Source organism: Anoplopoma fimbria, chromosome 3 (genome assembly GCF_027596085.1).
Source record: "Anoplopoma fimbria isolate UVic2021 breed Golden Eagle Sablefish chromosome 3, Afim_UVic_2022, whole genome shotgun sequence".
Classification (NCBI taxonomy): domain Eukaryota; kingdom Metazoa; phylum Chordata; class Actinopteri; order Perciformes; family Anoplopomatidae; genus Anoplopoma; species Anoplopoma fimbria.
This window is the reverse complement of record NC_072451.1, coordinates 20,405,439-20,433,309: the sequence shown is the minus strand read 5'-3', so window position 1 is coordinate 20,433,309 and position 27,871 is coordinate 20,405,439. Positions and strand designations below refer to the sequence as shown.

The following is a 27,871-nucleotide window of genomic DNA, read 5'->3' as shown; positions in this document are numbered from 1 at the left end:
CATGAGATTAAAAGATAAATAAAACATGCATTGCTTACAATTGATTCTATTCTGTATTGTAATATCATTAGATATTGTCTAAATATGATTATAATTTAAGAATGGTTGATTAAAGTTTATGTTTGTATAAGTAATATGAATAGAAACTTACAAAATATTTTCTCATTGTATTTTTCCTACAACAAAAACAACTAAAGCCTGTAACATACAGATACAATATAAAACAAAGAAAATAATTCATGCTTTTAGTTAATGCTAATTATATTTTAGTTGTTTACTTTTTTCTGTACATTAAACTAATTAATTTAGTAAAATTTGTAAAAAGGACTACATTTAGCAAAATTACAAGATTAGAATTATATCATTATTAATCAGGGGTGCAAAGTTACTTTGCCGGTTTGGGGTATTTGTATTTTACTTGGGTATTTCCAATTTAATGCTGCTTTATGCTTCTACTCCACTACATGTAAAATGTTGGCAAATATTGTACTTTTCTACACTTAGATACTTTGCAGATTCAGATTTATAATACAAAATATAATAAACAAATACATTATAATGTAATATCATAGATTAAGCAACCTGGTGGTATATATACATTAATTAAATTTAGCCCACATTTACCAGCTGCTATAGTAGTACACATTGAATTTATCAATAACTATATTAAAATTATATATAATTTAGTATTTAGAAATGGACCATTCTGCATAGTAAGTAGGCTACTTTTATTTTTGCCACTTTAAGTATATATTTATGCTAATATTTAAGTACTTTTACACAAGTAGAATTTTCAACACAGGACTTTAAATTTAAAATAATATTTCTATACTGTGATATTACTCGGTACCTTTTCCACGCATTTATTGTTCGTTAATTCACAGGTACTTATACAGGTGACGATACTCTGTGTACAGCAAAACCGATGAACGCATAAAGAAAACTCACGCTGCTGCGTGAATTCTCGCGAGAACACGTTGCTTCAAACCTCCCCATGAGCCTTTGCGTGTCCTCTTTCTAGCCGGCGCCTGAGAATGGGTACGTGTTTCATCGCTCGGGTCGGAGGGAGAATCCTTGTCCATCTGATGTTTTATCGAAGGAATATTTCTATAATGGTTTGCTATATTGTGGCTAAACGTTATTTAAATAGACTAACCTTTAACTTAGTTGTTTATAGTCAATATGTTGTATTTTAAGGAATCATTTGTAATGGATGTGTGATGTGCTCCAAGATGGCTGCGCTCGTTGGCCATGGAGTTAGCGTTTTGTTCTCCAGTGTACTAAAAAAGGCACAATTTACTGTTTGTGAGGCTTTAGTATATTTAAGTGGGATTCAGCATTGCGTTTGAACTCTGCCGTTCAGAAATGGTGAGTTTTTGAAAGTACCAGGCGAGTGGAGAGGCAACGTTGATGTTAGCATTAGCTAGCAGGATTGTGGTGAACATGTCACGTTGCTTTACTGGAATTCTTACAAGGATCCTGAGAGTAATTGGTTTAAAGTGATGAAGTTGGCCACATTTAACATAACTTATTTGTATAAGTTATAACTAACTACCATTAAGTTAACAAAGGTGCATCTTGGATACACACACACGTTGCATGTTGGTTCTTCAAAGGCCACCGTGTAATTTTAAGGGCTCGAAATTTCTATTTTCACTTTTGTTGGCAGACTTTAAAGCTCCACGTGCAACATATAGTCTATTCAATAGGAAAGTTTTGAGTTGAATTGATCCTAAACCTTGTTCACCTATGATCTTATTTAAGACACACCTATGCAGGCCTATTAGGCAGAGAAGGGACCTTGAATTGCTTGAGCGAAATGATGAAACAAATGGAATCCATAATTAAAATTGCGGACAACCTATACCTTGGAGAACTGATTGCTCAAGCACAGAAAACAATTTGGTACTAAGTGTCCTGTGATTTGTACAATGATCTAACTCCTGATTCTTGCACTCTTTATCATTTATACAGGTATCTCAAGGGACAACTGGCATAAACGCCGCAAGACGGGCGGCAAACGCAAGCCCTACCACAAGAAAAGGAAGTATGAGCTCGGACGCCCTCCTGCAAACACAAAAGTATGTATAAGCCAGTGTTTACTTGCTCTAAATGGACTTTATTTTATTCAGCGTGGGTGATGAAAACATGACCTTAGGTATGTCTTTTTGAACCGTCTTGGTTCAAAGCTCTAGGCTTACCAATGTTAGGACTTGTCATAGTTACGCTGACACGCTGCAAAGAACTGTTTTCCATGAGCCATCAGAATTCAGTCTTTACACATAGATACTTTGAATGCATAAGCATACAAATTGTACAAATACTAAAATAAAATGTGTTTTTCTGTAGATTGGACCTCGCCGTATCCACACAGTGAGGGTCCGTGGTGGGAACAAGAAGTACCGTGCTCTGAGACTTGATGTTGGTAACTTCTCATGGGGCTCTGAGTGTAAGTTTATTTCAAATGCTACTTCAATTTCACGAGATCGCTCTTTTTGACGTTACACATGTCCTTCTATGATGATAACCTTGTCCAGTTCTGCTACTGAATGAAAATGGTGATAATAGACACCTGAGAAAGACCTGTGTTGCACAAGATCTACCTAATGTTATTAACACAAAGGGGGGGGGAATTTGCTGTTGCTAATGTCTCCTGTTCATGTGTATGCAGGCTGCACACGCAAGACCAGGATCATTGATGTGGTCTACAATGCCTCAAACAACGAGCTGGTCAGAACCAAAACCCTGGTGAAGAACTGCATCGTCCTCGTCGACAGCCTTCCCTACAGGCAGTGGTATGAGGCCCACTTCGCCACTCCACTGGGACGCAAGAAGGGAGCTAAGCTGGTATGTGTACAAATTCAGATGTTTACATGCGTACTGTTTTTATTCAGGTGTGAGAAATATAACTCACTTACACAACTTGTTTTGCCGGGTATGTATAATCTCTATGGTGCTGCCATCATAACTGATGGAAAGTTAAAATGCTAAAAGTGAAATGGAATCTATATTATATAGTGTTGTCTGACCAGTCAATGTCTTTCCATGAAGATAACTTTGTCCAGTTCTGCTACTGAATGAAAGTGGTGATAATGATGACTCTGAGAAAGACCATTACCTACACTGCCCTCTGCAGTGTTTAATTTATTGTTAATCAACTAGTGTTGCTCAGCAGGAGTGTGAACTTAACGCAGTGTTTAATGTCCATCTAATGAACTTTATTTCCTGCCCTTCTGTAGACCCCTGAGGAGGAAGAGGTCATTAACAAGAAGAGGTCAAAGAGGACCCAGAAAAAGTACGATGAGCGTAAAAAGACAGCCAAGATCAGCACCCTCTTGGAGGAGCAGTTCCAGCAGGGAAAACTGCTTGGTAAGTCTTAACATGTTTATTATTATTATTATTATCATCATGGCAGATATCCTAAAATGCTTTCCATTAATTTTGCTACCAAGTCAGATGCAGATTTCTATGGGTTTAAAATTGTTTTTGAGTGACCTTTTCCAAAAGCAATATTTCTCTTGTCACAGGAATGCACAAGAGTTTGTAATTGCGCTGACCTGATCCTGTGTAATAACTCCACTAGTCTGGAGGGTTGAAGTCCCAACTTACATTTTTACATGCAACAAGGCTCACAACATAACTGTAAAAGGCATTTTCTTTTTACGGCATCCGTGTTAAAACTGCTGTCAAATGTGGTGCACGTCTTTCGATGAAGATAACCTTGTCCAGTTCTGCTACTGAATGAAAGTGGTGATAATGATGACTCTGAGAAAGACCTGTTACCTGCATAGACCTCTGCTGCAGTGTTAATAGCATAGCCCTGGGGGAAGTTAACTAGTAGAACCTGTACCTAACACCTCTGTTGCCTTCAGGCAAGGCCCTTGGCTGTTATGTGACAGACCGATAACTGTTTGTGCTGGAATGCCTCATTGTGTGGATTTGAATAGCCTAGGGTCAGCAGGGTAATTATAGAATGGTGTAAGAAACACAAAACATGCAGTTTGTCACTTGTAATCGCATAGGTTAAAATCTTCATCCATCTTTTCTGGAGCCTCTAGTCCTATAATCTGTCGATTAACACACACACTATTTCCTTTTTCTTGTGATACGTTTAATCCACCTCCATGACTAATCATCCATCACCCTTTTCCCTCCTACAGCTTGCATCGCCTCAAGACCCGGTCAGTGTGGCAGGGCAGATGGCTACATTCTGGAAGGAAAGGAGCTCGAGTTCTACCTGAGGAAGATCAAGGCCAAGAAAGGCAAATAGATGTACAGCTGTTTGATTCGTTAATAAAATCTGAACGCCCCAAAATGTCTGCTGTCAGTGCTTTACTATATCTAGTATATATATATATTTTTTTGGTGCTGTGAAACTCTATTGAATTTCTAAGCTTGGTCACATGGTTTGAAATACTTAAAATATATACAGCGGGTAAAATAAGTATTGAACACGTCACCATTTTTCTCAGTAAATATATTTCTAAAGGTGCTATTGACATGAAATTTTCACCAGATGTGGGTAACAACCCAAGTAATCCATACATACAAAGAAAACAAAACAAATATGTTCAGAAATTAGGTGATGTGTAATAAAATGGAATGACACAGGGAAAAAGTATTGAATACGCTTACTGAAATTTATTTAATACTTGGTACAAAAGCCTTTGTTGGTAATGACAGCTTCAAGACGCCTCCTGTATGAAGAAACTAGTCCCATGCATTGCTCAGGTGTGATTTTGGCCCATTCTTACACACAAACAGTCTTCAAATCTTGAAGGTTCCGTGGGCCTCTTCTATGAACTCTGATCTTTAGTTTTTTCCATAGATTTTCTATTGGATTCAAGTCAGGTGATTGGCTGGGCCATTCTAGCAGCTTTATTTTCTTTCTCTGAAACCAATTGAGTTTCCTTGGCTGTGTGTTTGGGATCATTGTCTTGCTGAAATGTCCACCCTCGTTTCATCTTCATCATCCTGGTAGATGGCAGCAGATTTTTACCCTTCAATTGTATGAAGTCTGCCAGTGCCGTATGCTGAAAAACAGCCCCACACCATGATGTTCCCACCTCCAAACTTCACTGTTGGTATGGTGTTTTTGGGGTGACATGCAGTGCCATTTGACCTCCAAACATGGTGTGTATTATGGCATCCAAAGAGTTCAATTTTGGTCTCATCTGACCAGACTATTCTCCCAGTATTTCCCAGGCTTGTCTCAATGATGCACATAAATGGCTTTAGGGGTGAACTGTCTAAGCTGAGCCAGAATGCTGCAGGGTGTCTTACACTGGAAGAGTAAATGCAGATAATGAGTTGTTGAAGTATTTACATCTTTGACTTAGTAAGAGGTAAACACTGTCTATGATGGGAGTAGTGTCACTGATATGTAAAAGAAATATATGATCTATTCTGGATAGTACTACATTTAAATAGTTAAGTCTACATCAGTGGGTCATATCTTATAAATGTATGTGTGTATATACAGGTGCATCTCAATAAATTAGAATATCATGGAAAAGTTCGTTTATTTCGATAATTCAATTCAAAAAGTGAAACTCATATATTATATAGATTCATTACACACAGTGAAATATTTCAAGCATTTATTTTAATTTTGATGATTATGGCTTACAGCTAATGAAAACCCAAAATTCAGTATCTCAGAAAATTAGAATATTACATAAGACCAATAATACAAAGGATTTTTAAAACAGAAATGTCAGCCTACTGGAAAGTATGTTCATATATATATATATATATGCACTCAATACTTGGTCGGGGCTCCTTTTGCATGAATTACTGCATCAATGCGGCGTGGCATGGAGGCGATAAGCCTGTGGCACTGCTGAGGTGTTATGGAAGCCCAGGTTGCTTTGATAGCGGCCTTCAGCTCGTCTGCATTGTTGGGTCTGGTGTCTCTCATCTTCCTCTTGACAATACCCAACAGATTCTCTAAGGGGTTCAGGTCAAGCGAGTTTGCTGGCCAATCAAGCACAGTGATACCATGGTCATTAAACCAGGTATTGGTACTTTTGGCAGTGTGGGCAGGTGCCAAGTCCTGCTGGAAAATGAAATCAGCATCTCCATAAAGCTTGTCAGCGGAAGGAAGCATAAAGTGCTCTATTTTTTATAAAAAAAATATAAAATTTCCTGGTAGATGGCTGCGTTGACTTTGGACTTGATAAAACACAGTGGACCAACACCAGCAGATGACATGGCTCCCCAAATCATCACTGACTGTGGAAACTTCACACTGGACTTCAAGCATCTTGGATTATGTGCCTCTCCACTCTTCCTCCAGACTCTGGGACCTTGATTTCCAAATGAAATGCAAAATTTACTTTCATCGGAAAAGAGGACCACTTTGGACCACTGAGCAACAGTCCAGTCCTTTTTCTCCTTAGCCCAGGTAAGACACTTCTGACGTTGTCTCTGGTTCAGGAGTGGCTTGACACGAGGAATGCGACAGTTGTAGCCCATGTCCTGGATACGTCTGTGCGTGGTGGCTCTTGATGCACTGACTCCAGCCTCAGTCCACTCCTTGTGAATCTCCCCCAAATTCTTGAATGGCCGTTGCTTCACAATCCTCTCAAGGCTGCAGTTATCCCTGTTGCTTGTGCACCTTTTTCTACCACACTTTTTCCTTCCACTCAACTGTCTATGAATATGCTTGGATACAGCACTCTGTGAACAGCCAGCGTCTTTAGCAATGACCTTTTGTGGCTTCCTTGTGGAGGGTGTCAATGGCTGTCTTCTGGACAACTGTCAAGTCAGCAGTCTTCCCCATGATTGTGTAGCCTACTGAACCAGCCTTAGAGACCATTTAAAGGTTCAGGAAACCTTTGCAGGTGTTTTGAGTTAATTAGTTGATTAGAGTGGGACATCGTGAGTCTACAATATTGAACTTTTTCACAATATTCTAATTTTCTGAGATACTGAATTTTGGGTTTTCATTAGCTGTAAGCCATAATCATCAAAATTAAAAGAAATAAACTCTTGAAATATTTCACTCTGTGTGTAATGAGTTTCACTTTTTGAATTGAATTATCGAAATAAACGAACTTTTCCATGATATTCTAATTTATTGAGATGCACCTGTATATGTTTTAAGGATAATAATTGACTCATATCCCAAGTTGAATAAAAACATATATATATTTTATTACCAATAACTTTAAATCACTATATATATATAGCAATGGAACATCCAGCCTTCACATGTATGTGAGTAAAGATTAAAATATTTTCCTCTTAAATGTAATACAAGTATAAAGAAGCCAATAGAAATACTGAAGGTTATATAGTGCTTAGTTGCCAGTTACTTAACAGCACAATATATTTACTTCATACAAATAAGACCGGTCTCTAGGGCTAGTGCTTATGTAACTGTGCACATAGGGATCTTTGTCTTTTGTTTAAGTTGTACTTAACATAAAGTTCTGCATTATAGTTATTCGTTATGAGACAATAAGTTTGTAACTTTTGTTTACACCATATATCAACAGACCATTTTTCTCTATGCATAAGAAACAGTTTGGTCCTAATCTCCTGAATATTACAAAGTAACCTGTTCTGAAAAATGAAAGACAAGTCGGTCATATTAAACAGAGATTTCAAACCCTTAGCCCAGGGATGGCCATGCAAAATGTCCCAATGAAATATCTTTTTTGTAAGTCTCTGATCAGACATCTTCACAAGTCTATTCCAAAGTCGAAGCATTTGACATTTATTTCGGATGTTTGGTGATTCCCAACCCATGTCCCCAGTAATGGCCAAATAGATTTTTGAACTCCCAAGAATGATCTAATCGCTCTGTGGTGCACAGTGTTGCAACTTGTGTGGTCACGGAAACCCCAAACACCAGAAACATAGTCAGCCACAGGACATACACACGAGTTATATAGTTAAGTATGAAATCCTAAATTACCACAATGTATAACTTTGTTCAGTACAGATCCTAGTGCTCCTCCCGCTGACTGAGCTAGAACATTGACAGCTTCTTTAAATATAATGTGCTCATCGAGGGTAATGCCAAGATATTTATACTGTTCAGAGTAAGATAGCAGCAAAACAACTGAACTTCTCTGTAATGATTTGTGTCTAAAATGTACTATTCGTGTTTTGTCTTGATTTACCACTAGCCTCCATTTCCAGCACCACTCCACAACAATGTTCAGCATAATCTGCAGATCTTTTTCCTGTTCAGCAAGTAAAACTACATCATCAGCATATAATAATATGCCCACTGTCTGATCATCTACTTAACTGATCCCCAAATTAGAAGCTTTAATTCGTAGAGCTAAATCATTAATATAAATGGAAAACAATGTTGGAGACACAACATCTCCTTGCTTCACACCAAATTGTTGGGAAAAACCATCCAGTTGTGTATTCATTCACTTGAACATGGGCAACAGGTGCTTGATAAAGGGACTTTAAGGCAAAATAAAACTTCCAGTTTACGCCAGAATTGAATAACCTATATTCAAGAAGTTCCCTATTAATCCAGTCAAATGCCTTCTGGAAATCAATAAAACAAACAAATGTAGACCTATTCTCCTTAATCCTTGCACGTATAATGGAAGTGACTACATATATATGATCAACACATGCTCTGGCTTTTCTAATTCCATTTTGCTCGTCCGCAAGAAAACCTGTCCTGTCAAGGTGATTTACAAGTCTGCCATGTAAAAGTGAAGAATATAATTTATATACACAGCTGATAAGGCTTATTCCCCTATGGCTGAGAGGAAGCTTTGGGTCATTTTTTTGAAGATTTAAGAATAGGTTTAATAACAGATTTCTGCCACTGTGTAGGAATAATGCAACTGTCCCACTGATCTGGACAGCCACCAGTTTGCCTACCGGGGAAACAGATCTACGGAGGATGCTGTCTCAATAGCACTTCATACATCCCTGAGCATTCAAACACTTATGCCAGGATGCTATTTGTGGATTTCAGCTCCGCTTTCAACACAAAGTCCCCCAAAAACTGGTAAACAAACTCAATAACCTTGGATTACCCACTACACTCTGCTCATGGATTATGGACTTCCTCACAAACAGACCACAAACCGTCAGAATGGGCAACCGCACATCCTCCACCCTCATTCTGAACACAGGAGCACCACAGGGCTGTGTGCTCAGTCCTGCCCTTTTCACCCTTTACACCCATGACTGCACACCCATCCACTCCTCTAACACTATAGTGAAGTTTGCTGATGACACCACTATAGTAGGACTGATATCAGACAACGAGGAGGCGCACTATAGAGAGGAGGTACAACATCTGGTTAAGTGGTGTACTGACAATAACCTGGTCCTTAACACTATAAAAACCAAAGAGATCATCGTGGATTTCAGCAGAACCAGGAAGACCACACCTCCCCCTCTCCACATAAACGGTGAGGAGGTGGAGAGTATAAGTGACTTCAAATTCCTGGGAATCCACATCACAAAGGATCTAACATGGGCCCTTAACACCTCCCACCTGGTGAAGAAAGCCCAACAGAGGCTCTTCTTCTTGAGGAAACTCAAAAAAGCCAAACTCCCCTCTCAGCTCCTGGTCAACTTCTACAGGAGCACCATAGAGTCAATCCTCTGCCACTGCGCCACTGTGTGGTACACCAGCTGCACAGCAGAGAACCGGAAAGACTTGGCCCGGGTAGTCAAAACAGCGCAGAGGATCATAGGAACCAAGCTCCCGACTCTGGACGCAGTTTATGCTAGTCGTCTACACAAGAAGGCTAGCTACATCAGCAAGGACCCAACCCACCCAGGTCACAGTCTGTTTGTCCCCCTGCCATCGGGGAGGAGGTACAGAACAATAAAAACTCACACAAACAGACTGAGGAACAGCTTCTTCCCCAGAGTTGTATCACTACAATGACTATAAAAACCTCTTTATCTTATCTTTATCTTTAAAACAATACTGAAACAACACTTTCAACAGCCTAGGAGACTTCAACACTTCATTTGAAATATCGTCAATTCCAGTAGCTTTTTTCAGTCATCGAATGAATTGTTGCAGCCAGAAAACAAATCTGCAAAGTCCTTTCCCCATTTTTGTAATACGACCCCTAAAACAGAACTACATTCACCATTCTCTATTTGTACCTCCATGGGTATTTCCCTAAGCTTTCTCGGTCCGATTCTATTAATCTCATTCCAAAATTGTTGGGGATTATGAGTTTGTACATTATCAATATGCAATGAAAGCCCGCTATTAAATTTACGTTTCACTGTACGGAACGTCTTATCAAATTTGTTTTACTTTTCCTTAAATTCTATCTTCAGTCATTCCTTCAGGAATTTGTCCTTACATCTTACAATTGATTTTTTTTTAGCTCTTCTTAGATTGTACCATAAAGTCTGCAAGTCTTTCTTCCAGTAAGGTTTGTACGATCTTCTAAATCCTTTATGGCTATTACATATTCTCTTACCACATTTATTCAAAGCTGTGTAGACACAGCCACTCAATGTATCATACCAAGCCTCCGGATCACTTTGGCCGTTTTTAATACATCCCAACTGGTCAATAAGGTCCAGCAATATGATGTTACATTGGTTACCTCAGAACACACATCCAAACAGACATCCACAGTGCATGAATGTTAGTTAGAGTCTGATGGTGGCACCTTGCATGGTAGCCTGTCATCAGTGTGTGAATGGGTGAATGATATGTGATATACTACTGATTGTAAGTCGCTTTGGATAAAAGCGTCTGCTAAATGACTGTAATGTAATGTAATGTATAACACAAACAAACAAAAAATACACTTACATCTGTTGGTCAATTGTATATCAGTATCCTAGTCTGCTTACACATTCAAACGTCAGTAATAATAATTCAGATTACACATTTAGCTGATTATCAAAACAATTATCAGCTTAATTTATTACAGTTTTGATACAGTTAACTGATTCGGTATTTTTACTCAAGCAAGATATTCTGGTAATCACCTAATAACATCTGCTTGCATGGAGAAGGTCATGAACTGGAGTGTCATCAAGACAGAGGACAGTAAAACGTTGCATGCTTATGCAGTGTTCCTCTGAGGATGTTTTAGAACAATGAAAGATGCAGTATGAGACCTCTCACTGCGTTAAATGCGGCTTCTATTACAGCATATGTTAGGTGTATTGTGGTAACTGTGTGTGTTTACTGTCAAGAATAGAACATTTCTAGGGAGCAGCTGAGTGGAAATAAAAATATGGCTGAGAAGGAATGGAAGACGAAAAGTGTTGCTGGGTAACGTAAAAGTATTGGGGGGGAGAACGCAACATTAATTGCGATTGAAAGCTTAACATTGCAAAGAAAGGTCATAGACTGTGGCTCATAAAGGGGATCCGTTGCCCACATGGTTGTTATCTTAACCCTTTATACGACCATGAACATAAACCAGGCAAAATGTTTAATTAGATCTCTCACATATGCAATGGATTCTAATTACTGCATAGACTGAAAGCTAGTGTGACACACTAAATGTAAAGTCACAATATGTGTCAGTTTAACCACTTTGCAGTAACATATGTAAAACTAGAATCCAATGCATATGTGAGAGACCTAATAGAATAATCAACCTTTTAAACTTGAATTATGTCCATTGACTGTATATAAGGTTATGTTAGGCAACGATCATGTAACTTGTATCTAACTGGGGGAAAAGTCACTTTTCCGCGATGACGACAAACGACACGTGATCCCTCCGCCTGCTGTGATTGGCTGAGGGCTGCCTATCAGCTATGTAGGACAAAGGTTGCGGCTCAGTCTGTGTGTGTATACGTCTAGTGCAGCAGCGATATTTAACAATGCTCCTCAACAAGGTACGTATCAGCAAAAAACGAGCTTCACTTCACCATTATATCTTCATTGTTTTATTTAATAAAAGGGTGTTTTCTCGAGTTACTTTAGCGGAGGCTTTTCTAATGACGTCACGGGCTAACGGGAGCTCCGCGGTTTGCTTATTGTGTTCGCACTGTCTCTGCTAACGCGTATGCAGCGGCGTTTGTGCCTCGCATACATTGCAATTAGCTTAACGAATGTTAGTCACAGAGCTAAGCATTTGTCACCCCCTTTAGTTGCTTTAGTTGCCACGACTTGGTTGCAGTTGCCGTAGTGTGTGTGTGTGTGTGTGTGTGTGTGTGTGTGTGTGTGTGTGTGTGGTAGAGGTGCAACATTAGGGACCTCTGTTTGGGGCATTTGTCACATAGGAAGTGCCACTGCCATCATTTGAGCCATCCCCCTTTAACAAAACTAATTGGGATATATTTTGTAAGATGTTTTCATGCAAAATATTCCATTAATTTTGTTCTTGAGTGTGTGTGTGTGTGTGTGTGTGTGTGTGTGTGTGTGTGTGTGTGTGTGTGTGTGTGTGTGTACGTGTACAACAAGAGCAACACTATTTGTGTTATTTCCTGGAGGAAGTACAGTTGCAGCTTAAGAAATACGTTTTTTTTATTGTGAGCAGATACTTGATTTTTTTTTTGCAATCAGATGGTTAAAATGTGTCTTTAGTGATTCAGAAAATGCATTCAATTGAAAACTTAATGTAAAGGTGATCTCTGTGTTTTTCAAACAAACATAACATATATATATATACATACAGTACCAGTCAAAAGTTTGGACACACCTTCTCATTCAACTACTTTGAAGAATCTAAAATATAAAACATATTCTGGTTTGTTGAGCATTTCTTTGTTTACCACATAATTCCATATGTGTTCCTTCATAGTTTGGATGTCTTCAATATTAATCTACAATGTAGAAAAAAATTAAAATAAAGAAAAACCATTGAATGAGAAGGTGTGTCCAAACTTTTGACTGGTACTGTATATATATATATATTTTTTTTTTCTTTTCTTCTGAGAATGCAATGGTGATGCATCAAAGAAGCAAACTGGGGCTAGTTAATGTTTTACTAACTTAAAACAGTCAAATGAGGTGTGTTGTTTTAAATGTCATGTTTGTTGCTGTTCTCCCTCTCCACGGACAGGTTTTCAGAGCCAGTGTGCGGTCTGGGATCCGGCTGCAGAGACACAGTTCTGCTTCAGCCGGCGTTGAAACGTCTCAATCAGGCCAATCAGCATCCCTCGGCTTCTCGTTTGGTAAGTAGGATCACATTTTTGCCATACCTGCTTTTTAAAACAATGCTCACTTGCTCATATGTACTGGTGGTTTGTAAAACTTACAGCAGCCCTTCAAGATTGGCACTGCAACACTAATAAATCTCTATTTTGCATGGTTTGTGTTCAGAATTGCTGCATTTAATGTAGATGGTATTGTGCAATATGTTCCAGTAAAATGGTACTAAAAAAAGTGTAGATTTAAAATATTTGAGTCAACTGTCAAACTGAATGAATGAAGCTTCAGACGTCATTAGTCACGTGGTAGGCTTCATTTGACAAAAGCTCCGACACAATGTAATGGAACAGTGGGCTTCACAGCAGTCTATTTCAGACAGATTTGGGAGAAAATGTTTTCCTTTTTCTTTTAAAGTATGTTGAAGTTGCTTATCATGGGTCTTCTTGCTGCTTTGCCCAACAGAGTTGACAGATGAGCAAAAAGAGTTCCAACAGCTGGCGAGGAAGTTTGCCCGTGAGGAGATCGTCCCCGCTGCAGCTGCTTATGACAGGAGTGGAGAAGTGAGTATAGCACAAAGTTGAGGTGGCAGTTAGTGTATAATGCATTATTAAATACAGCTTGACTTGATAGGTTTACCGACATAAAGGCTTTGAAATGTTAGTGACGTTGTGTGCAGATGCCTCAATCTCCCCCAATAGGTCATAAGCAGTGTTCAGTATTGCATAGTTTTTTAATGTCATTTAAAAAAAAAATCTCTTATTTCTTTCTTTTAAAGAGTTTATTAACTGTTTTCTTAGCTCTCAGTTCCTTAAATTGTGTCTCAGACAAAAAAAAAGGTTGAATAACTTTTAAACATCATTTATGTCTTTTTTTTCAGTATCCTATGCCCATCATCAAGAAAGCATGGGAGCTTGGTCTGATGAACGGTCACATTCCACAGGACTATGGTACGTTATTTTCTTGCTCATTGTCTTTTTCAATTTAAAAAAGAAGAAGAATTTAACTTTTGCATAACGTCGTCTTTGGTGCCCCCTTTGTGGTATGCCACGCAGATCTGGACCCATCAATTTAGTTCATAGATGATGACCTTAACATTAGCCACACTTAATAAAAATTATGGAATTTCTGTGTTAAATTCCGTCTCAGCCTTAGTGTGCAATACATTCTTTTTTTAAATCAGTGGTAATGGTTTATTTCATGCAAATTGTCTGACGTCCAATTTAAACCCTGTTTTGTTTGTGTCTCTGTCTTCAGGTGGAATGGGCTTGTCAATCTTTGATAACTGCCTCGTCACAGAGGAGTTGGCTTATGGCTGCACCGGAGTACAGACGGCTATTGAGGCTAACTCTCTGGGAGTAAGTTGTCATTTATTCGTGTTGCTAGTTTTTCATTTGCTTTTCACCAGTTTCTAAAGAGTTTGTTTGTTTAAATCAGAAAAAAATGAAGTCTTTTAAGTCGTCCATCACGAGTGATGACCCCAGAAACCCGGTTCTAAACCGGTTGCAAATTTTAAGAACCTGAGGATTTTTCAAAGGTCGGTGCTATTATCGGTACTATGGGAACATTTTGCTAAATTTGCAGACATCTGTGCTTGTTACTGTAAGTGCAATAAAACATTCGCAAGTAAAAATTCAATAAGAGTAATTTGGCATCAAGCATGAACTTGCAGAATACTATTTTCTACTACTCTAAATAAGTTGTAATCTCTTTCTAAATTGATCTCCTTTTTTGCAGGGATAAGGGTACCAATAATGTAACTGAAAAGGGTAGAAACATAGATCAAATCCAAACGGCACCAACCCCTATCCACCACTTCATAGAGGTGTCCCTATGAAGAGGTGTCAAAACTATCCCCACTGTTTGAGAATACTTAAGGGGGAACATTATTTTACCCCCATTACATTACATTACAGTCATTTAGCAGACACTTTTATCCAAAGCGACTTACAATCAGCAGTATATTACATATCATTCACCCATTCACACACTGATGACAGGCTACCATGCAAGGTGCCACCATCAGTCACCCCCTGCTCACTCCTAAGCAAAGGAAGCACACACAAACGCAAACACTCGTTTGCCAATTACAGGTCTTGTATAATGTGGCTTTTTTTAAAATCCAAAAATGTCAAAGTATACGCAACAATTAAACTGACTTGTTAGGATCAACCATCACACCTGTGCTGTGCATGCTGCTGCTGGTATGGCATTAGTGTTCAAAGATTTATACTTAGATTTTCATTTTGTTTGGGAGGAGTGACTTTTTTTTACAGTCCACAAAAAGCTGAAGGTTGCTCACTGACTTGTAATACTGCAATGTTCATTAGAGAGGGGGTCATGCATTGGGGTTAATAGCAATGTTGCTACTGAGTATTATGGAAAATCTTTTCTTCAATCAATATTTCCAGAATGTGCATCAGTCATAACAATGATTAATAACAGTGGTTGTAGCTCCGTTAAAATAAAGTTATATCTCTTTCTCCTACATAGCAAATGCCTGTTATTATAGCTGGCAGTGAAGCACAGAAGAGGAAATACCTGGGGAGGATGACTGAGGAGCCCCTTATGTGTGTAAGTATTTAATAAAGTAACAACAATGAGCAGATTTACTCAAAAAGGTTCTTCACTTGAGTATATCTTAATGATTTTCCTTACTTTCTTCTCTGCTCATCTAATCCTTTTACTTTTACCAAAGACTGCATAAATGCTACCAAGACTAGTACTGTATGTTTAAATAGGCTTAATGTATTATACAAATATTGTACTGTTTTTCTTCCCTAGCATGTGCACCTAGTGGTTGAAATTAGTTTAATCAGATGAGTCAACTTTTACTTTGGTAATAGTTTCAGTATTTGCTGGCTCCAGGTTCTAAAATGTACCCGTCTTTCTAGAATTAAGAGCAACACATGCATTCTTGTGAAGGCGGGAACATGAGCCCTGACATATCATAGTACTACTTTACTACTGTGAGCTGATGACACCAGCAATAATAATCAATAATGCAGGAAAGGTCTGAATCTATCTCACACCTGACCTGACGGGGTTAACCTAATGTGTGGTGTGTGTTTTTCTTTTTTTTCTGCAGGCATACTGTGTGACAGAGCCTGGGGCGGGCTCTGATGTGGCCGGCATCAAGACCCGAGCTGTAAAGATGGGCGATGAATACGTTGTTAACGGGCAGAAGATGTGGATCACCAATGGTGGGAAAGCTAACTGGTGAGTACTCGCTACCATTGCTCTTATTGTACACAAAGAATATATACTCAGTTGGCCCTTTTTGTTTGTGATGCTGTTTTGATTAATCAACATTTTCACATAATAACCTTTTATGAAGGAAGAATTTAGGACTCATTGCAGGACTTTTGTATTAGACTGCATTCTTTTTAGCTAGGTGTACCTAATAACCTGGCAACTGAGTTTGTGTATATACATAACCTGTCCGTTGCTTTGAAGGTTATCTGAACTTTTCTACCTCTTTTATATTCCTAGGTACTTCCTCCTGGCCCGCACTAACTCGGATCCGAAAGTTTCAGCAGGCAAGGCTTTTACTGGCTTCATTGTGGACGCTGACACTCCAGGAATTCAAATAGGAAGAAAGGTAAGATGATGCCAACTAGTTTTGTTATCTAACACATCAACTGGTTTGGTTTTAAGAGCCGTAATTTCTTGGAGGTTAGAAACATTGTAACAAAGGCGGGAACATGTCCCTTTTGAGAAAAGTAGCATTTTATATTGTTTTCAAATATTTGAGGATATTTTTTATGGTTGACCAAACTTCAGTTACAATCTCTTGGAGCTCCTTAAAGTAAAAGGAAACTTTCTTTAGCATAGTGTTTTATTCATATCTATGTGCAGCTATACACGTTATTACATGTGTGCTCCCAACAGCTGCGATAATAAAATATGTGTTGGTAAAAAGTACATTTAGCTACCGTTTCAAAATTGATTAGTAAAAAGTCACCTATCCACGAGATTCCAACTACAGAGACGCCGGGTTTATTTGAGACTTTGAGTTTAGAGGAACATTTTTGTCTCCCTGTGCGATGCATTATAAACTCTCCTTTTAGATTAGTGCTGTATAAATCATTATGAGATAGAATTAGATGATACTTGAAAGGGAAACGGCGTGTGGGAATCTGCTTTCCAGTCAGGGTTATCCAATAATGAACCCTGATGTGTGCACTACAAGATAACATGCGTTTGTGTTTGTTTTGTGCTTGTAGGAGATGAACATGGGCCAGAGGTGCTCCGATACCAGAGGCATCACCTTTGAGGATGTGAGGATACCGAAGGAAAACGTCCTGATTGGAGAGGGATCTGGCTTCAAGATTGCCATGGGTGCTTTTGACAACACCAGGCCACCAGTGAGTCTCCTGTCTGTAACTGAATAGTAGTTGGAAAATTATAACAACATGTAATAATGTCTCTTGTGTTCATCCAAAGAAGGCGAAGGTTTTTTTTTGTTTTTTTTTGTTATTCATTGGAATTAGTTTGTATTTTTCAGAGTTTATTTCTAAATATTTGAATGGATGAAGATTACAAAAAAAACATTTATCAGTATCAGAAAATACCATTTTGAAAGGCACTCGGCATAATCAGCAGTTCTTTTCTTGGTCCAATTTTTCTTACATTTCTGTTTATAAAACATATTGACCTTGCCACAGCAGGACCTTGGTATCAGTGAACTTTGGTCAACAGTGTCTTCTTGCAGCAGAAAATGAAACCTTTGGATATGTGGAAATGCGAAAATGAGTTTAAATGGATGTGGTCCAATTCTTCCCATTTAAATAAATCTGTAAAAAAAAAAAACAATGTTTCTTATCCACAGATTAATAAACATTCCCCCTTTTTTTTATATAACATCTGAAATCACCAAATGAAAGGCCATTTTACCTACATCTCCCAACATCTGATGTTCTATTGCTACAACCAAACAAATTCACGCTTTTAAACATTGCAAATGAAACACCCGTGATTAATTGTATTAGTCACTGAAGGTTTGTGTCTGTGATGTTACTAATGTAATTAATGCAACGCAGGTGGCAGCAGGAGCGACAGGCCTGGCACAGAGGGCCCTTGAAGAAGCTACCAATTATGCACTAGAGAGGAAGACCTTTGGCAAAGCTATTGCTGAGGTTTGTTTGCTTTTGTCTTTTATCAGCAGAAAAACACATGTTCCCTCAAAGCCTTTGTAAGCTGGTGTACCTCATTTTGAGTTCACGGAATTACAGAGTTGACTGTCGAATGCTTTTTAAAAAATAATAGTGGCAATACTGTCATTACTGTAAGTATCGTGATAACTGACAGCTGTACAGTGTTTGAAGCGTCTCCTCCTGTTTCACAGCACCAGGCCGTGGCCTTCCTTCTGGCTGAGATGGCCATGAAGGTGGAGCTGGCCAGGATGGCGTACCAGCGCTCCGCCTGGGAAGTGGACCAGGGCCGCAGAAACACCTACTATGCCTCCATCGCCAAGGCGTACGCTGGAGACATCGCCAATCAGGTGGCCAGTGATGCCGTTCAGGTATTCGGAGGCAACGGCTTCAACAGCGAATACCCGGTGGAGAAGCTGATGAGAGACGCCAAGATCTACCAGGTGGGTGGTGATGTTGTGCACCTGATCTCTGCTAACAAAGATTTGGTCAAAACCTCATTTTCTTGACAATTATTATTATTTTTTTAATCCTTTCGTAGATCTACGAGGGCACAGCTCAAATCCAAAGACTCATTATTTCCCGCGAGCACCTGGGAAGATACAAGAAATGAACTCTGCACACCTGACTTGTCCTCATTCAAATGTACTTTCTTTTAACTTTTCTACACATATTACATGTGTAGCTGGAAATAGATACAGATACATAGTTGCAAAAGTGTTGTTTGGTTAGAAATAGTAAAGGATATTCTATTTCTATGATTGTTGTTTGCCTTAACAGCGTTCAGAGTTTGGCTTTTCAATCTGATGCAGACCCTGAATTGGTGGACAGCTTCCTAATCAGAACATCAACAACACCTGTCCAACTTTAAAAAAACGTTTTTTCCAAATGCAGCTCAGAACGTCGGCCTTATTTCATGACTTCGTTGAGTTGTGGATCCACACGTTCAGGATAAAGATCACATGACCTTGTCTCGTCAGGCTTCACCATCTGTAGGTTGTAAATAATTGCTGCTTGGAACCAACACCGCTGCTTTTGATAGAACTCTGGATTTTAATCTGTTGAGTTGTTTATATGAGATATAACAGTTTGGTTTTCTGTTTGAGGGCAAGTTGATGATGATTAACCAAGCAGAACAAATTACATCTATATCTGTACAAATGCATTTTTCACCCGGATGTGATGAAAACACAGGACTGTCTGTCTAATGATTTGTTTAACAACTGTAGAAATGCATGTTGTCTGAAAATGTTTTCTCTGTTCGAGACATTGATTTGCATCTACTCACTCCTGGTGGTATTTTATGTTAATTAAACATAATATCATGTTACATAAATTCAGCAATTCATCTGCCTTCACAGCCTCGTTGTGTATATGCAAGGGTTATTTATTGTCATTGTGCAACACAGGGATGCACCACATATTTCAGTTGTAGCCTATTTTCAATGCAACAAACCCATGGAAAAACAAAACAAAAACAGTGGTAAAGTCCTGTAGTGCATTTTTGTATTTGCGTCACAAGAAATGTAAACAGCAGCAACATAAACTGTTCTCTGAGCAGATAATATGGCTGACATCTTCACATAAAAAAAAAAAAAAATCAACTTTAGGAAAAACATTGTCCATTAACTTTGACTGATGTTTGAGCACCAAGCATCATCATTTAACCACAGAGTCCTGCACTCTGTCCTGCTGTCCACCCGTCAAGTGCCTGCACTCATTCAAACGTGGTGCCGTTTGTTTATAGCCCAACATTTGCTTTTTACTTCTGCTGATTGCATTGACACTTGTGGTGCTCATTTGTGAAGATTATCCTGATGAACAAACATGTAACTATAATAAATGTGTGTTTGCCACAGAGCTTATTTTCTGTAATTACCAGTGGAAAAATCGAATTGGTTTTACGTCAAGGGACTCGGTGCAAAGCGAACATCTGGGTTGGTCTAAAAGAAAAAGTCATCCCTGCAGCACTGTATTGAGGTCTTGATGCATCACAGGGCGGTCCGTGGTTTCAACATTGCATTTGTTGAGAAGAACACAGAAGCGTTCAGCCATACACCTTTTAAGACAGAAACTGTAGTCATTCTGTACAACGCCTACCGAGAGGTAAGATTTGATGTCCCATTCACAACTTAGACAAAAACTTTGATAGACATCTTCCTTTATCTTGGTTATTTTGGGGGCCCTTATGTCATTAAGGAAGTGGCGACTTCTCTGGACCATCCCACCACACTGCCTGGTCAGTTCAGGACCTGCCCAACATACATTTTTGAAGAGGAAGAGAAGAGTTTGAGGAGCCAATACCCTGGACTCACTGTCGGCATAGACACAATAACTGGCCAACCACACACGGCTTGTAAAATCCCAATTGTGCTATTATCCCCCCCATCAAGCTCTCTCATCTGACAAGTCAAGAAACACCACAGGTTCAAGAAATGTGAGGCTGTCAGGTTGCTTGAGCTTCCAACGAGTCTTCAACAGCCTCAGTCCCCAAATGGACGTGAACTTCCTTAAACAGATGAAAACTAAGATCACTAACATGATGTAACATAGATATGTAAAAGGAGGAGCTTCTGTTCGCTTTAAATCAGAGCAAAGATACCACTCAACGTAGAGATGGAACAGGAGCTCCTGCAGTAATTTAAAGACTGGATATCGGGATATTATACAAGCTAAAGGCCTGAGAATATATGGTGGGGCGTTCCACAATACTCCAATACTTATCGACAGAATTGGCAGAGATGCCCTTGGAAAGTACAAGATGTAAACTTGGATTTAAATACTTGATGAAAATAAAAGGACTTTGTGAAACATTTTTCAACAGAATGCCTTCTGCGTCATCATTTTGAATCCCTGGCAAGAGGGAGAAAAGCCAAAACAAACTCTAGAAGAAAAGTAAAAGCTAGCATGGAGGAAATTTAAATTATTAATATGAATGTGTGTCCTCCAGACTGTTGGTCAGTTGTACCATCCTGGCATATCCCAAAACCGGAATTTGATTTATGCATACTGAATAATAGCAAGCAAAAGAAATTGGTTGAAAAAGTCAAGTTAATACCCGTTTGCAACAAGATTAGAGATCATATTTACACATTTATACAGAAGGATCAAAGTATACAGAGAGTGGGTAAAAGCCATTTTGAGTTACCATTCTTGAATTAAGAGTTAAAAAGGGACAGAAAATCCGACCAGATGTCAGTATTCACACCGAAGATACTGGTCACTTTTATGGTCACTTTTGCTGTGTTAGAGGACAATAAACCAGACAATTCAGTGACTCCGCTGTAGCATTAACTTCAAAAAGAGAAATCAATTCCAAATCCACATCTGATATACTGACAGATATTTATCAAAAATATTACAGAATTCACAAATCAGGATGTGAGATGGGTTTTATTTTGGGTACCAGCACACATGAGTGCTGAAGGAAACAAGGAAGCAGATTAATTGGCAAAGAATTCTGCTATTGTGGATTAAATAGAAATTGCCCTACAATAGGGACTGTCAGAATACACATCACTAAACATGAACATAATGAAACAGAAGTGGGCTGGCTTTGGGAAACGTGAAAGAGTCACGTCAAAGGAGCAAACTGATCAGATACTAAATTACAGTTCAGCGGATAATTAACCAACCAGCAGAGGGCAGTAACGCGCCACGCCGCATGTAGTCTACCGAATCCAGAGAAGAAGAAGAAGAAGAAGAAGACTCCTGATCATGCGAACACCTCCAGAATGGTAACCGGTGTTATGTTGTGAATGTTAGACTTAGTCACTGTAGTTTAAGATAACATTAACGCTGAAGTAGATGGCAACGTCAACCTGTCTTAATACTATCCAACCTTAGCGCCACAGTTGACCGTCATTGCGCGAAAGCAGCTTATTATAGTAAAGTCGCTAAAGTGTAGCTAGCATCAGTGCTAGCATGTAGCTGGTTGATAGCAGCAACTGAAAACAACTCGTCTTTTAGCCTTAGCTAGCTACATGTTAGGGGTTTACTCAGGGTCGGGTTTGACAGCGACACTAGGGGACTTATAATAGTATCACAATGAAACGAGGTCCGCTGGTATTTGTTTTATGATTTAAAATGTTTTGATGTGTTTCTTGTCAGGGTACCCAAGTGAAAGATGTCATCATAAAGCCTGACGCTGCCAGCGCACTGCTGCTGGACAAACATGCAGACTACATCGCTGCCTACGGCTCCAAAAAGGACGACTATGTGAGTGAACATTCAACTTTCCACTTACTTCAGTGTCATTTTGCTCTGGGGCTGCTTTCATTGTGTGGGAGAAGAATACACTTGCTATTACAACTTAAAAAGGCTTGTTACATAACAAGTCCACTTGTATTAGCAAGAATAGGCCTTTTAAAAGTATCAACAAACTTCATAAGTACAACCTTTTTAATGCTATCTGTGTGATCAGCAAATAATTTAAACTTTAGATGTCTTTAAGATGAGGATCCTGTAATATTTTTTCGTGGCTTTGGATTTAATTGTTTTCCTCATATAAACCCTGTCTATGTTGTACACATGGGCTTTTACTCTGTTAATTATACAAATTCTGGAATTTGCTATTTTATGCAAAGTTCACAAACTTATTTATTATTTTTAAGCCCAGTTTCCATAGGCTGTACAGTGTAAAGGTGCTGCTCTCCTGTTCATTCATGTCCTGTTTGTGTTTGTCCAGGAGTACACGCTGTCAGAGTACCTTCGGATGAGCGGCATCTACTGGGGGCTGACTGTGATGGACCTGATGGGGCAGCTGCCTCGGATGAACCGGCAGGAGATCGTAGACTTCATCAAAGCCTGTCAGCACGAATGTGGAGGCGTCAGCGCCAGCATCGGACACGACCCCCACCTGCTCTACACCCTCAGCGCCGTCCAGGTGACTCCATGAAATCTGACTGATTGACTGACTTATTCTTCTTTTCTCATCAACATTTATGCTGCGAGAGGTTGGCTTGGATTTGAGGTTAATAAGGTGTCAATCTTTCCAGTCTACAATAAATCACATAGGCAGATAATGTATTGTAGAAAGCAGAAATATGTATTTATGATTTAATTGATTTTAATCCTACAGGAATCCCACACAGAATAAGGAAATGTGGTGCTCATTAATTGTTATTTATTAATTTATTGGAATCTCTTTTATATCATCTTCAGTGTTTAATGCTGTATTCCTAATTCTTTACGATTAAAGTGATATTTTTATTTAACTCCCAGCAAAACTTCTCTATTAGTCTGTTAATTTATCATTTTGTCTTTTCTAGTTTTTGACTTTTTATTTTTGGTTTAATGTCTTTCTCAGATCCTTTGCTTGTATGACAATGTGGATGCGCTTGATGTGGACAAAGTGGTGGAGTACATTAAAGGGCTGCAGCAGGAAGATGGCTCATTTGCAGGAGACAAATGGGGTGAGCACTCCTGAAATAGGAAAAAAAGAATTGAATGAAAAGCACACAAGCATTTTAATACAGGGGATAACAAATAATAGGCAATGCAAGCCCACAGTTTAAATCACAAGTTGACTTCTTTTCAAATATATTTGTACAAATAATATACAAATAATTGCTGTCCAATTGGGCTTGCAGCTGAAATCTCAGTAAAACTATATAGTAGTTCTAATTTATTTAGATTATTTTATTTTGTGTTAAATATAGTATTTGAATACTAGTATAATTTTGTGTTATGACAAACGCAATGCTTGTCTTTACAGGAGAAATAGACACAAGATTTTCATTCTGTGCTGTTGCTACACTTGCATTACTGGTATGTATGTCATGTACTGTTATTCTCAAGTATTTCTCATTTCTCAACACTATCACACTTTTATAATCTGAAGATAACTCTCTGTCCTCTACTCCTTCCAAGGGCAAGATGGACTCAATAAACGTTGACAAAGCTGTGGAGTTTGTCTTGTCCTGTATGAACTTTGACGGAGGTTTTGGCTGCAGACCCGGTTCAGAGTCTCATGCTGGTCAGGTGAGTCCACCTATGTGCTCATGTAGTGGCAGACAGTCGCTGTGGGAGTTTCACTTTCTTTCATCTCTTTTTTTAAACAACAGCAGCAACATCTGAAGATCTAACTTGAAGAAATTGTTTGTTAAATTGCTAATTCCACATAAAAGATGTCAGACAAATGAATTATTATTCACACATCACAAATGTGAGGCTGTAGGCAGGTCTTGTTTGACTCATAACTGAGAGAATGTCATTCCCTGACACTAACAGAATGAAATGTTCACACTCTGGAAGATGACTGGTGTTAGGTTCACACTCCTCTCGGGCTGTGACATTTGTTAAAGTCCTTCTCAAATATAATCTTGATGGTCTTTTCCCTCCTGTCCGTCAGATATACTGCTGCTCTGGCTTCCTGTCGCTCACCGGTCAGCTGCACCAGGTGAACGCTGACCTGCTGGGCTGGTGGCTCTGCGAGAGGCAGCTGCCGTCCGGAGGTCTCAACGGACGACCGGAGAAGGTTAGCGCTCTCATGATGCTTTACTGGGAAATGAAAGGGCCTCCTTGTCATTGTTAAACTTTTATCAAATCAGACTAGAGTGATTCCTGATGTAGCTCTGTGCTCTGCTAATTCTTATTTCTTCCCTGTCTGGAATTTACTTTGATAGTTGTTAGTTTCTTCACATTGGAAGAGTTAAAACTGCAAAATATCTACTCTAAAAGTATTTTAAGTTGTATTAAACTAGTGAAAGGTATTTAAGCTAATACTTAAATCAGATTAAGTTGCAGTACTGACCCAGCTCTGGCTTTCTGTGTCTCGTTCAGCTTCCAGATGTGTGCTACTCGTGGTGGGTTTTAGCGTCTCTGAAAATCATTGGTAGGATCCACTGGATCGACAAGGCCAAGCTGCGATCGTTTATTCTAGCTTGTCAAGATGAGGAGACCGGAGGTTTCGCCGACAGACCGGGAGACATGGTGAGCTGTCAAACACAACTAACGCCTGCACGCTGCAGCGGAAAGGGAAACGTATTAGACCTGTCTTTTCACAAAATCCTGTCTCCTCTTTCATCTTATGTAAGCTTGTCTGCATCTCCATGATCCCATCCTTTTGTCTGTCTGTCTCATAAATATTTTCAGTGAAAAGGTATAAGATGAAAGTTCTCCTGCTGAAGATTCACAGGGAACATATTAAGTACTAGGATATTTTAGATCAGATTAGACGAGATTATATTCAACTTCAATTGTCATTGGACAGAGTGCAGGTACTGAAATATCGAAATGCTATGAATACAGTGCAACGGTATTGACAGTAGTACTTAATCAATTCTCTGTAGGTCAGAATATGAACAGTACTGTCCATATGCTTTATTAATTGTTGAAAATACTGTGCATGCTCTGTATATCAATTTGATATGGTTATTTCCGTTCTCATAATGAAACTAAACCTTCATCAGCCGAAAACTGAAGCAAAAATAGATAACATTACCGGAATTTTTTTAATCATGCAAATACATTGTTCAATTTCAGCTTTGCTATTTTCATATAAACTATATAAACTCTACCAAGGTTGGTTCACGGTGTCTATGCTGGCTTTAAAGCTTGTACAGGAGTAAGAGAGAGAGAACACCAGTTTTCAGACTTTTACATTTAGAAAAAAGGGCCACTCTTCTCTGCCCAAAAACATGACTGAGATGTCTACTATATGATGTACATCTTCATATTTTTGGCATTGTTTGAAACTGTGCTTAGATAATATGTTACAGTGAGTCAAAACAACCCCAGATAATATTGGAGGAGGATATGCAACTCCATTTTTTTTGTATTTGTATCGGTGATTCTCATTGAGGCTCCCACCTTCTCTGCAGGTGGATCCTTTCCACACTCTGTTCGGAGTTGCAGGGCTCTCCCTCCTCGGAGACGAGCAGATCAAGCCAGTGAATCCTGTCCTCTGCATGCCTGAGGATGTCCTTCAGAGGATCGACCTGCAGCCTGACCTCCTCAGCTAGCCCTCTGTCACCATCATCCCACTACGCACACATTGTTAAACAACCCCTCTGCCACGGCTGGATGTCGGGAGCAGGGAGAGGAGCGCCACACATCTCAGTGTTAGCTGAAGTCTACAGACACATTTTAGATGCAGGATTTGGTCTCTGCTCACTAAGGACCAAGAGAGTTGTGCACAGTTCTGACTCGGTTCCTCCATCTTTAAACACTCAACCACTCATTATGTTATAAAGTCACTTTTGTTGGTTTTACTGCAAGAGAAAAGAAAAGAGATGTTTTGAAGTGTGACCATCTTTGCAAAACCCTGTAATTCATTTGACAACATCAATTAGCTTTTTGACTTACTCACAATGTAAAGTTGTCTGAGGGAAAACACTTTACTGTTAGCAGACTGTTGTGGAAGTCAGTTTTGTAACTTTTTCTTGCTCTCATCAGATTGTCAGAACGTTTTTACTGTACAGACAATTTGTTTGCTTTTTTCATGTGCGTGAATGACAAAGGAAAATTCAATCTGATTGTGAACAGATTGTGGATTGAAACAGATGTGTGCAACAGACGAGCATGAGCTAGTTTGCTCAGTGATTTCAATGCTTTGGGGCCTAAGGCACTTGGCTGGTTTGAGGGCACCACATCTTAGTTTTTCTCATTTCACGCACTGTTTTTCACGCACCGACTGTTTCAAATAAAATAACTTCTGTATTTGAAGGGCAAACTTTAATCATCCTGTTTAAACTAGAGCAATCATACTACCACTGTGCTGATAGGTTAGAACTGGAGATGCAACACATGAGTTGTTGCAACAAAGATCATTTTATCGTTGTCTCTTGCAAAGTGCTGTATATTTAATGTCTTATCCACAGCCTCCGCTACAATATTTATTTCAATCCATGTTACTCAGCAAAGGGTTTACATTTCCCCCCAGACTTAGTCTACAAAATCCTGATATATTTCCAGTCTTATATTTTGATTCTCAAGTGTTTTTTTAGGTATACTAATTTGGTCAACACTTTTTTTTATATTTCAGTAATAACTGATATTAATATTGCTGCACTCTTGTCTAACTGAATGCACATTTTATCTGTTGTTGGATAACTGTTCAGTGTTGACATTATAATAGAAGGTAAATAAATCACATTGAATCTATTAGTTCTTGCGTTGACCCCAATTTATGTGACAGACAACTGAAAAATGGAATTACAATTGATTGATTGTAATTGTAGCTCAAACAAAAACCTATAATGTCATCTAAATGAATAAAGAACAGTTCTGAATGAACTGTTCTGCTTAGAGATGATTAAATCTTAAAAACAACTCTGTCCCAAACAACTTTCTGAAATATTTGCTCTCTTTGTGTTGTGGGCAGTTCCTATCCAAAAAGCTGCTTACTGTTGCCAACTTTATGTGTGTATAATGTAACTTATTTGATATATTGGTTGGAAATAAATGTATGATTCCCCCTCAGCAGTGATTCAGTTTGTTTTTGCAACAAATAAGATTGATAAATTAGCATTTGTAGGAAGCAGGGGTGCCCATGCCTCAGTATATTAATGAACTTGTCTAGTGTAGAAAAATTATAAGATTATAAGATAGCAGCAGCTCCAGTAGTGGATCAAACTGTTTGTAAAACACATGTCTTTTGTTGTTGAGAAATGGCGACTGGAAACATTGCCTGGATTAA

At 38.8% G+C, this 27,871-nt stretch overlaps 3 protein-coding genes and 4 non-coding genes across 7 annotated transcripts; all 7 read left to right on the top strand.

Moving 5' to 3' along the window:
- Window positions 1-938: 938 nt before the first annotated feature.
- Window positions 939-4,315, top strand: rps8a (ribosomal protein S8a). Its single transcript, XM_054623492.1, has 6 exons — window positions 939-1,038; window positions 1,975-2,081; window positions 2,350-2,449; window positions 2,672-2,847; window positions 3,240-3,369; window positions 4,161-4,315. The coding sequence occupies exons 1-6, from the start codon at window positions 1,035-1,037 to the stop codon at window positions 4,268-4,270; spliced, it is 627 nt and encodes a 208-aa protein (XP_054479467.1). The 5' UTR covers window positions 939-1,034; the 3' UTR covers window positions 4,271-4,315.
- LOC129089465 (small nucleolar RNA SNORD46) lies at window positions 2,131-2,237 on the top strand. The gene has a single exon (XR_008531157.1). It is a non-coding gene; the product is annotated as a small nucleolar RNA SNORD46 (small nucleolar RNA).
- On the top strand, window positions 2,513-2,581 carry LOC129089463 (small nucleolar RNA SNORD38). The gene has a single exon (XR_008531155.1). It is a non-coding gene; the product is annotated as a small nucleolar RNA SNORD38 (small nucleolar RNA).
- LOC129089461 (small nucleolar RNA SNORD38) lies at window positions 3,041-3,109 on the top strand. The gene has a single exon (XR_008531153.1). It is a non-coding gene; the product is annotated as a small nucleolar RNA SNORD38 (small nucleolar RNA).
- On the top strand, window positions 3,705-3,773 carry LOC129089462 (small nucleolar RNA SNORD38). Its single transcript, XR_008531154.1, has one exon. It is a non-coding gene; the product is annotated as a small nucleolar RNA SNORD38 (small nucleolar RNA).
- Window positions 4,316-11,756: 7,441 nt separating the features above from the next.
- On the top strand, window positions 11,757-19,860 carry acadm (acyl-CoA dehydrogenase medium chain). The gene is made up of 12 exons (XM_054623480.1): window positions 11,757-11,823; window positions 12,993-13,104; window positions 13,544-13,641; window positions 13,959-14,028; window positions 14,336-14,436; window positions 15,572-15,652; window positions 16,167-16,297; window positions 16,571-16,679; window positions 17,305-17,445; window positions 18,121-18,216; window positions 18,426-18,674; window positions 18,773-19,860. The coding sequence occupies exons 1-12, from the start codon at window positions 11,809-11,811 to the stop codon at window positions 18,842-18,844; spliced, it is 1,275 nt and encodes a 424-aa protein (XP_054479455.1). The 5' UTR covers window positions 11,757-11,808; the 3' UTR covers window positions 18,845-19,860.
- A 2,022-nt stretch (window positions 19,861-21,882) lies between these two features.
- On the top strand, window positions 21,883-27,645 carry rabggtb (Rab geranylgeranyltransferase subunit beta). Its single transcript, XM_054596292.1, has 9 exons — window positions 21,883-21,968; window positions 22,342-22,449; window positions 22,919-23,116; window positions 23,540-23,645; window positions 23,948-24,000; window positions 24,103-24,213; window positions 24,584-24,709; window positions 25,015-25,164; window positions 26,055-27,645. The coding sequence occupies exons 1-9, from the start codon at window positions 21,966-21,968 to the stop codon at window positions 26,193-26,195; spliced, it is 996 nt and encodes a 331-aa protein (XP_054452267.1). The 5' UTR covers window positions 21,883-21,965; the 3' UTR covers window positions 26,196-27,645.
- The last annotated feature ends 226 nt before the right edge of the window (window positions 27,646-27,871 follow it).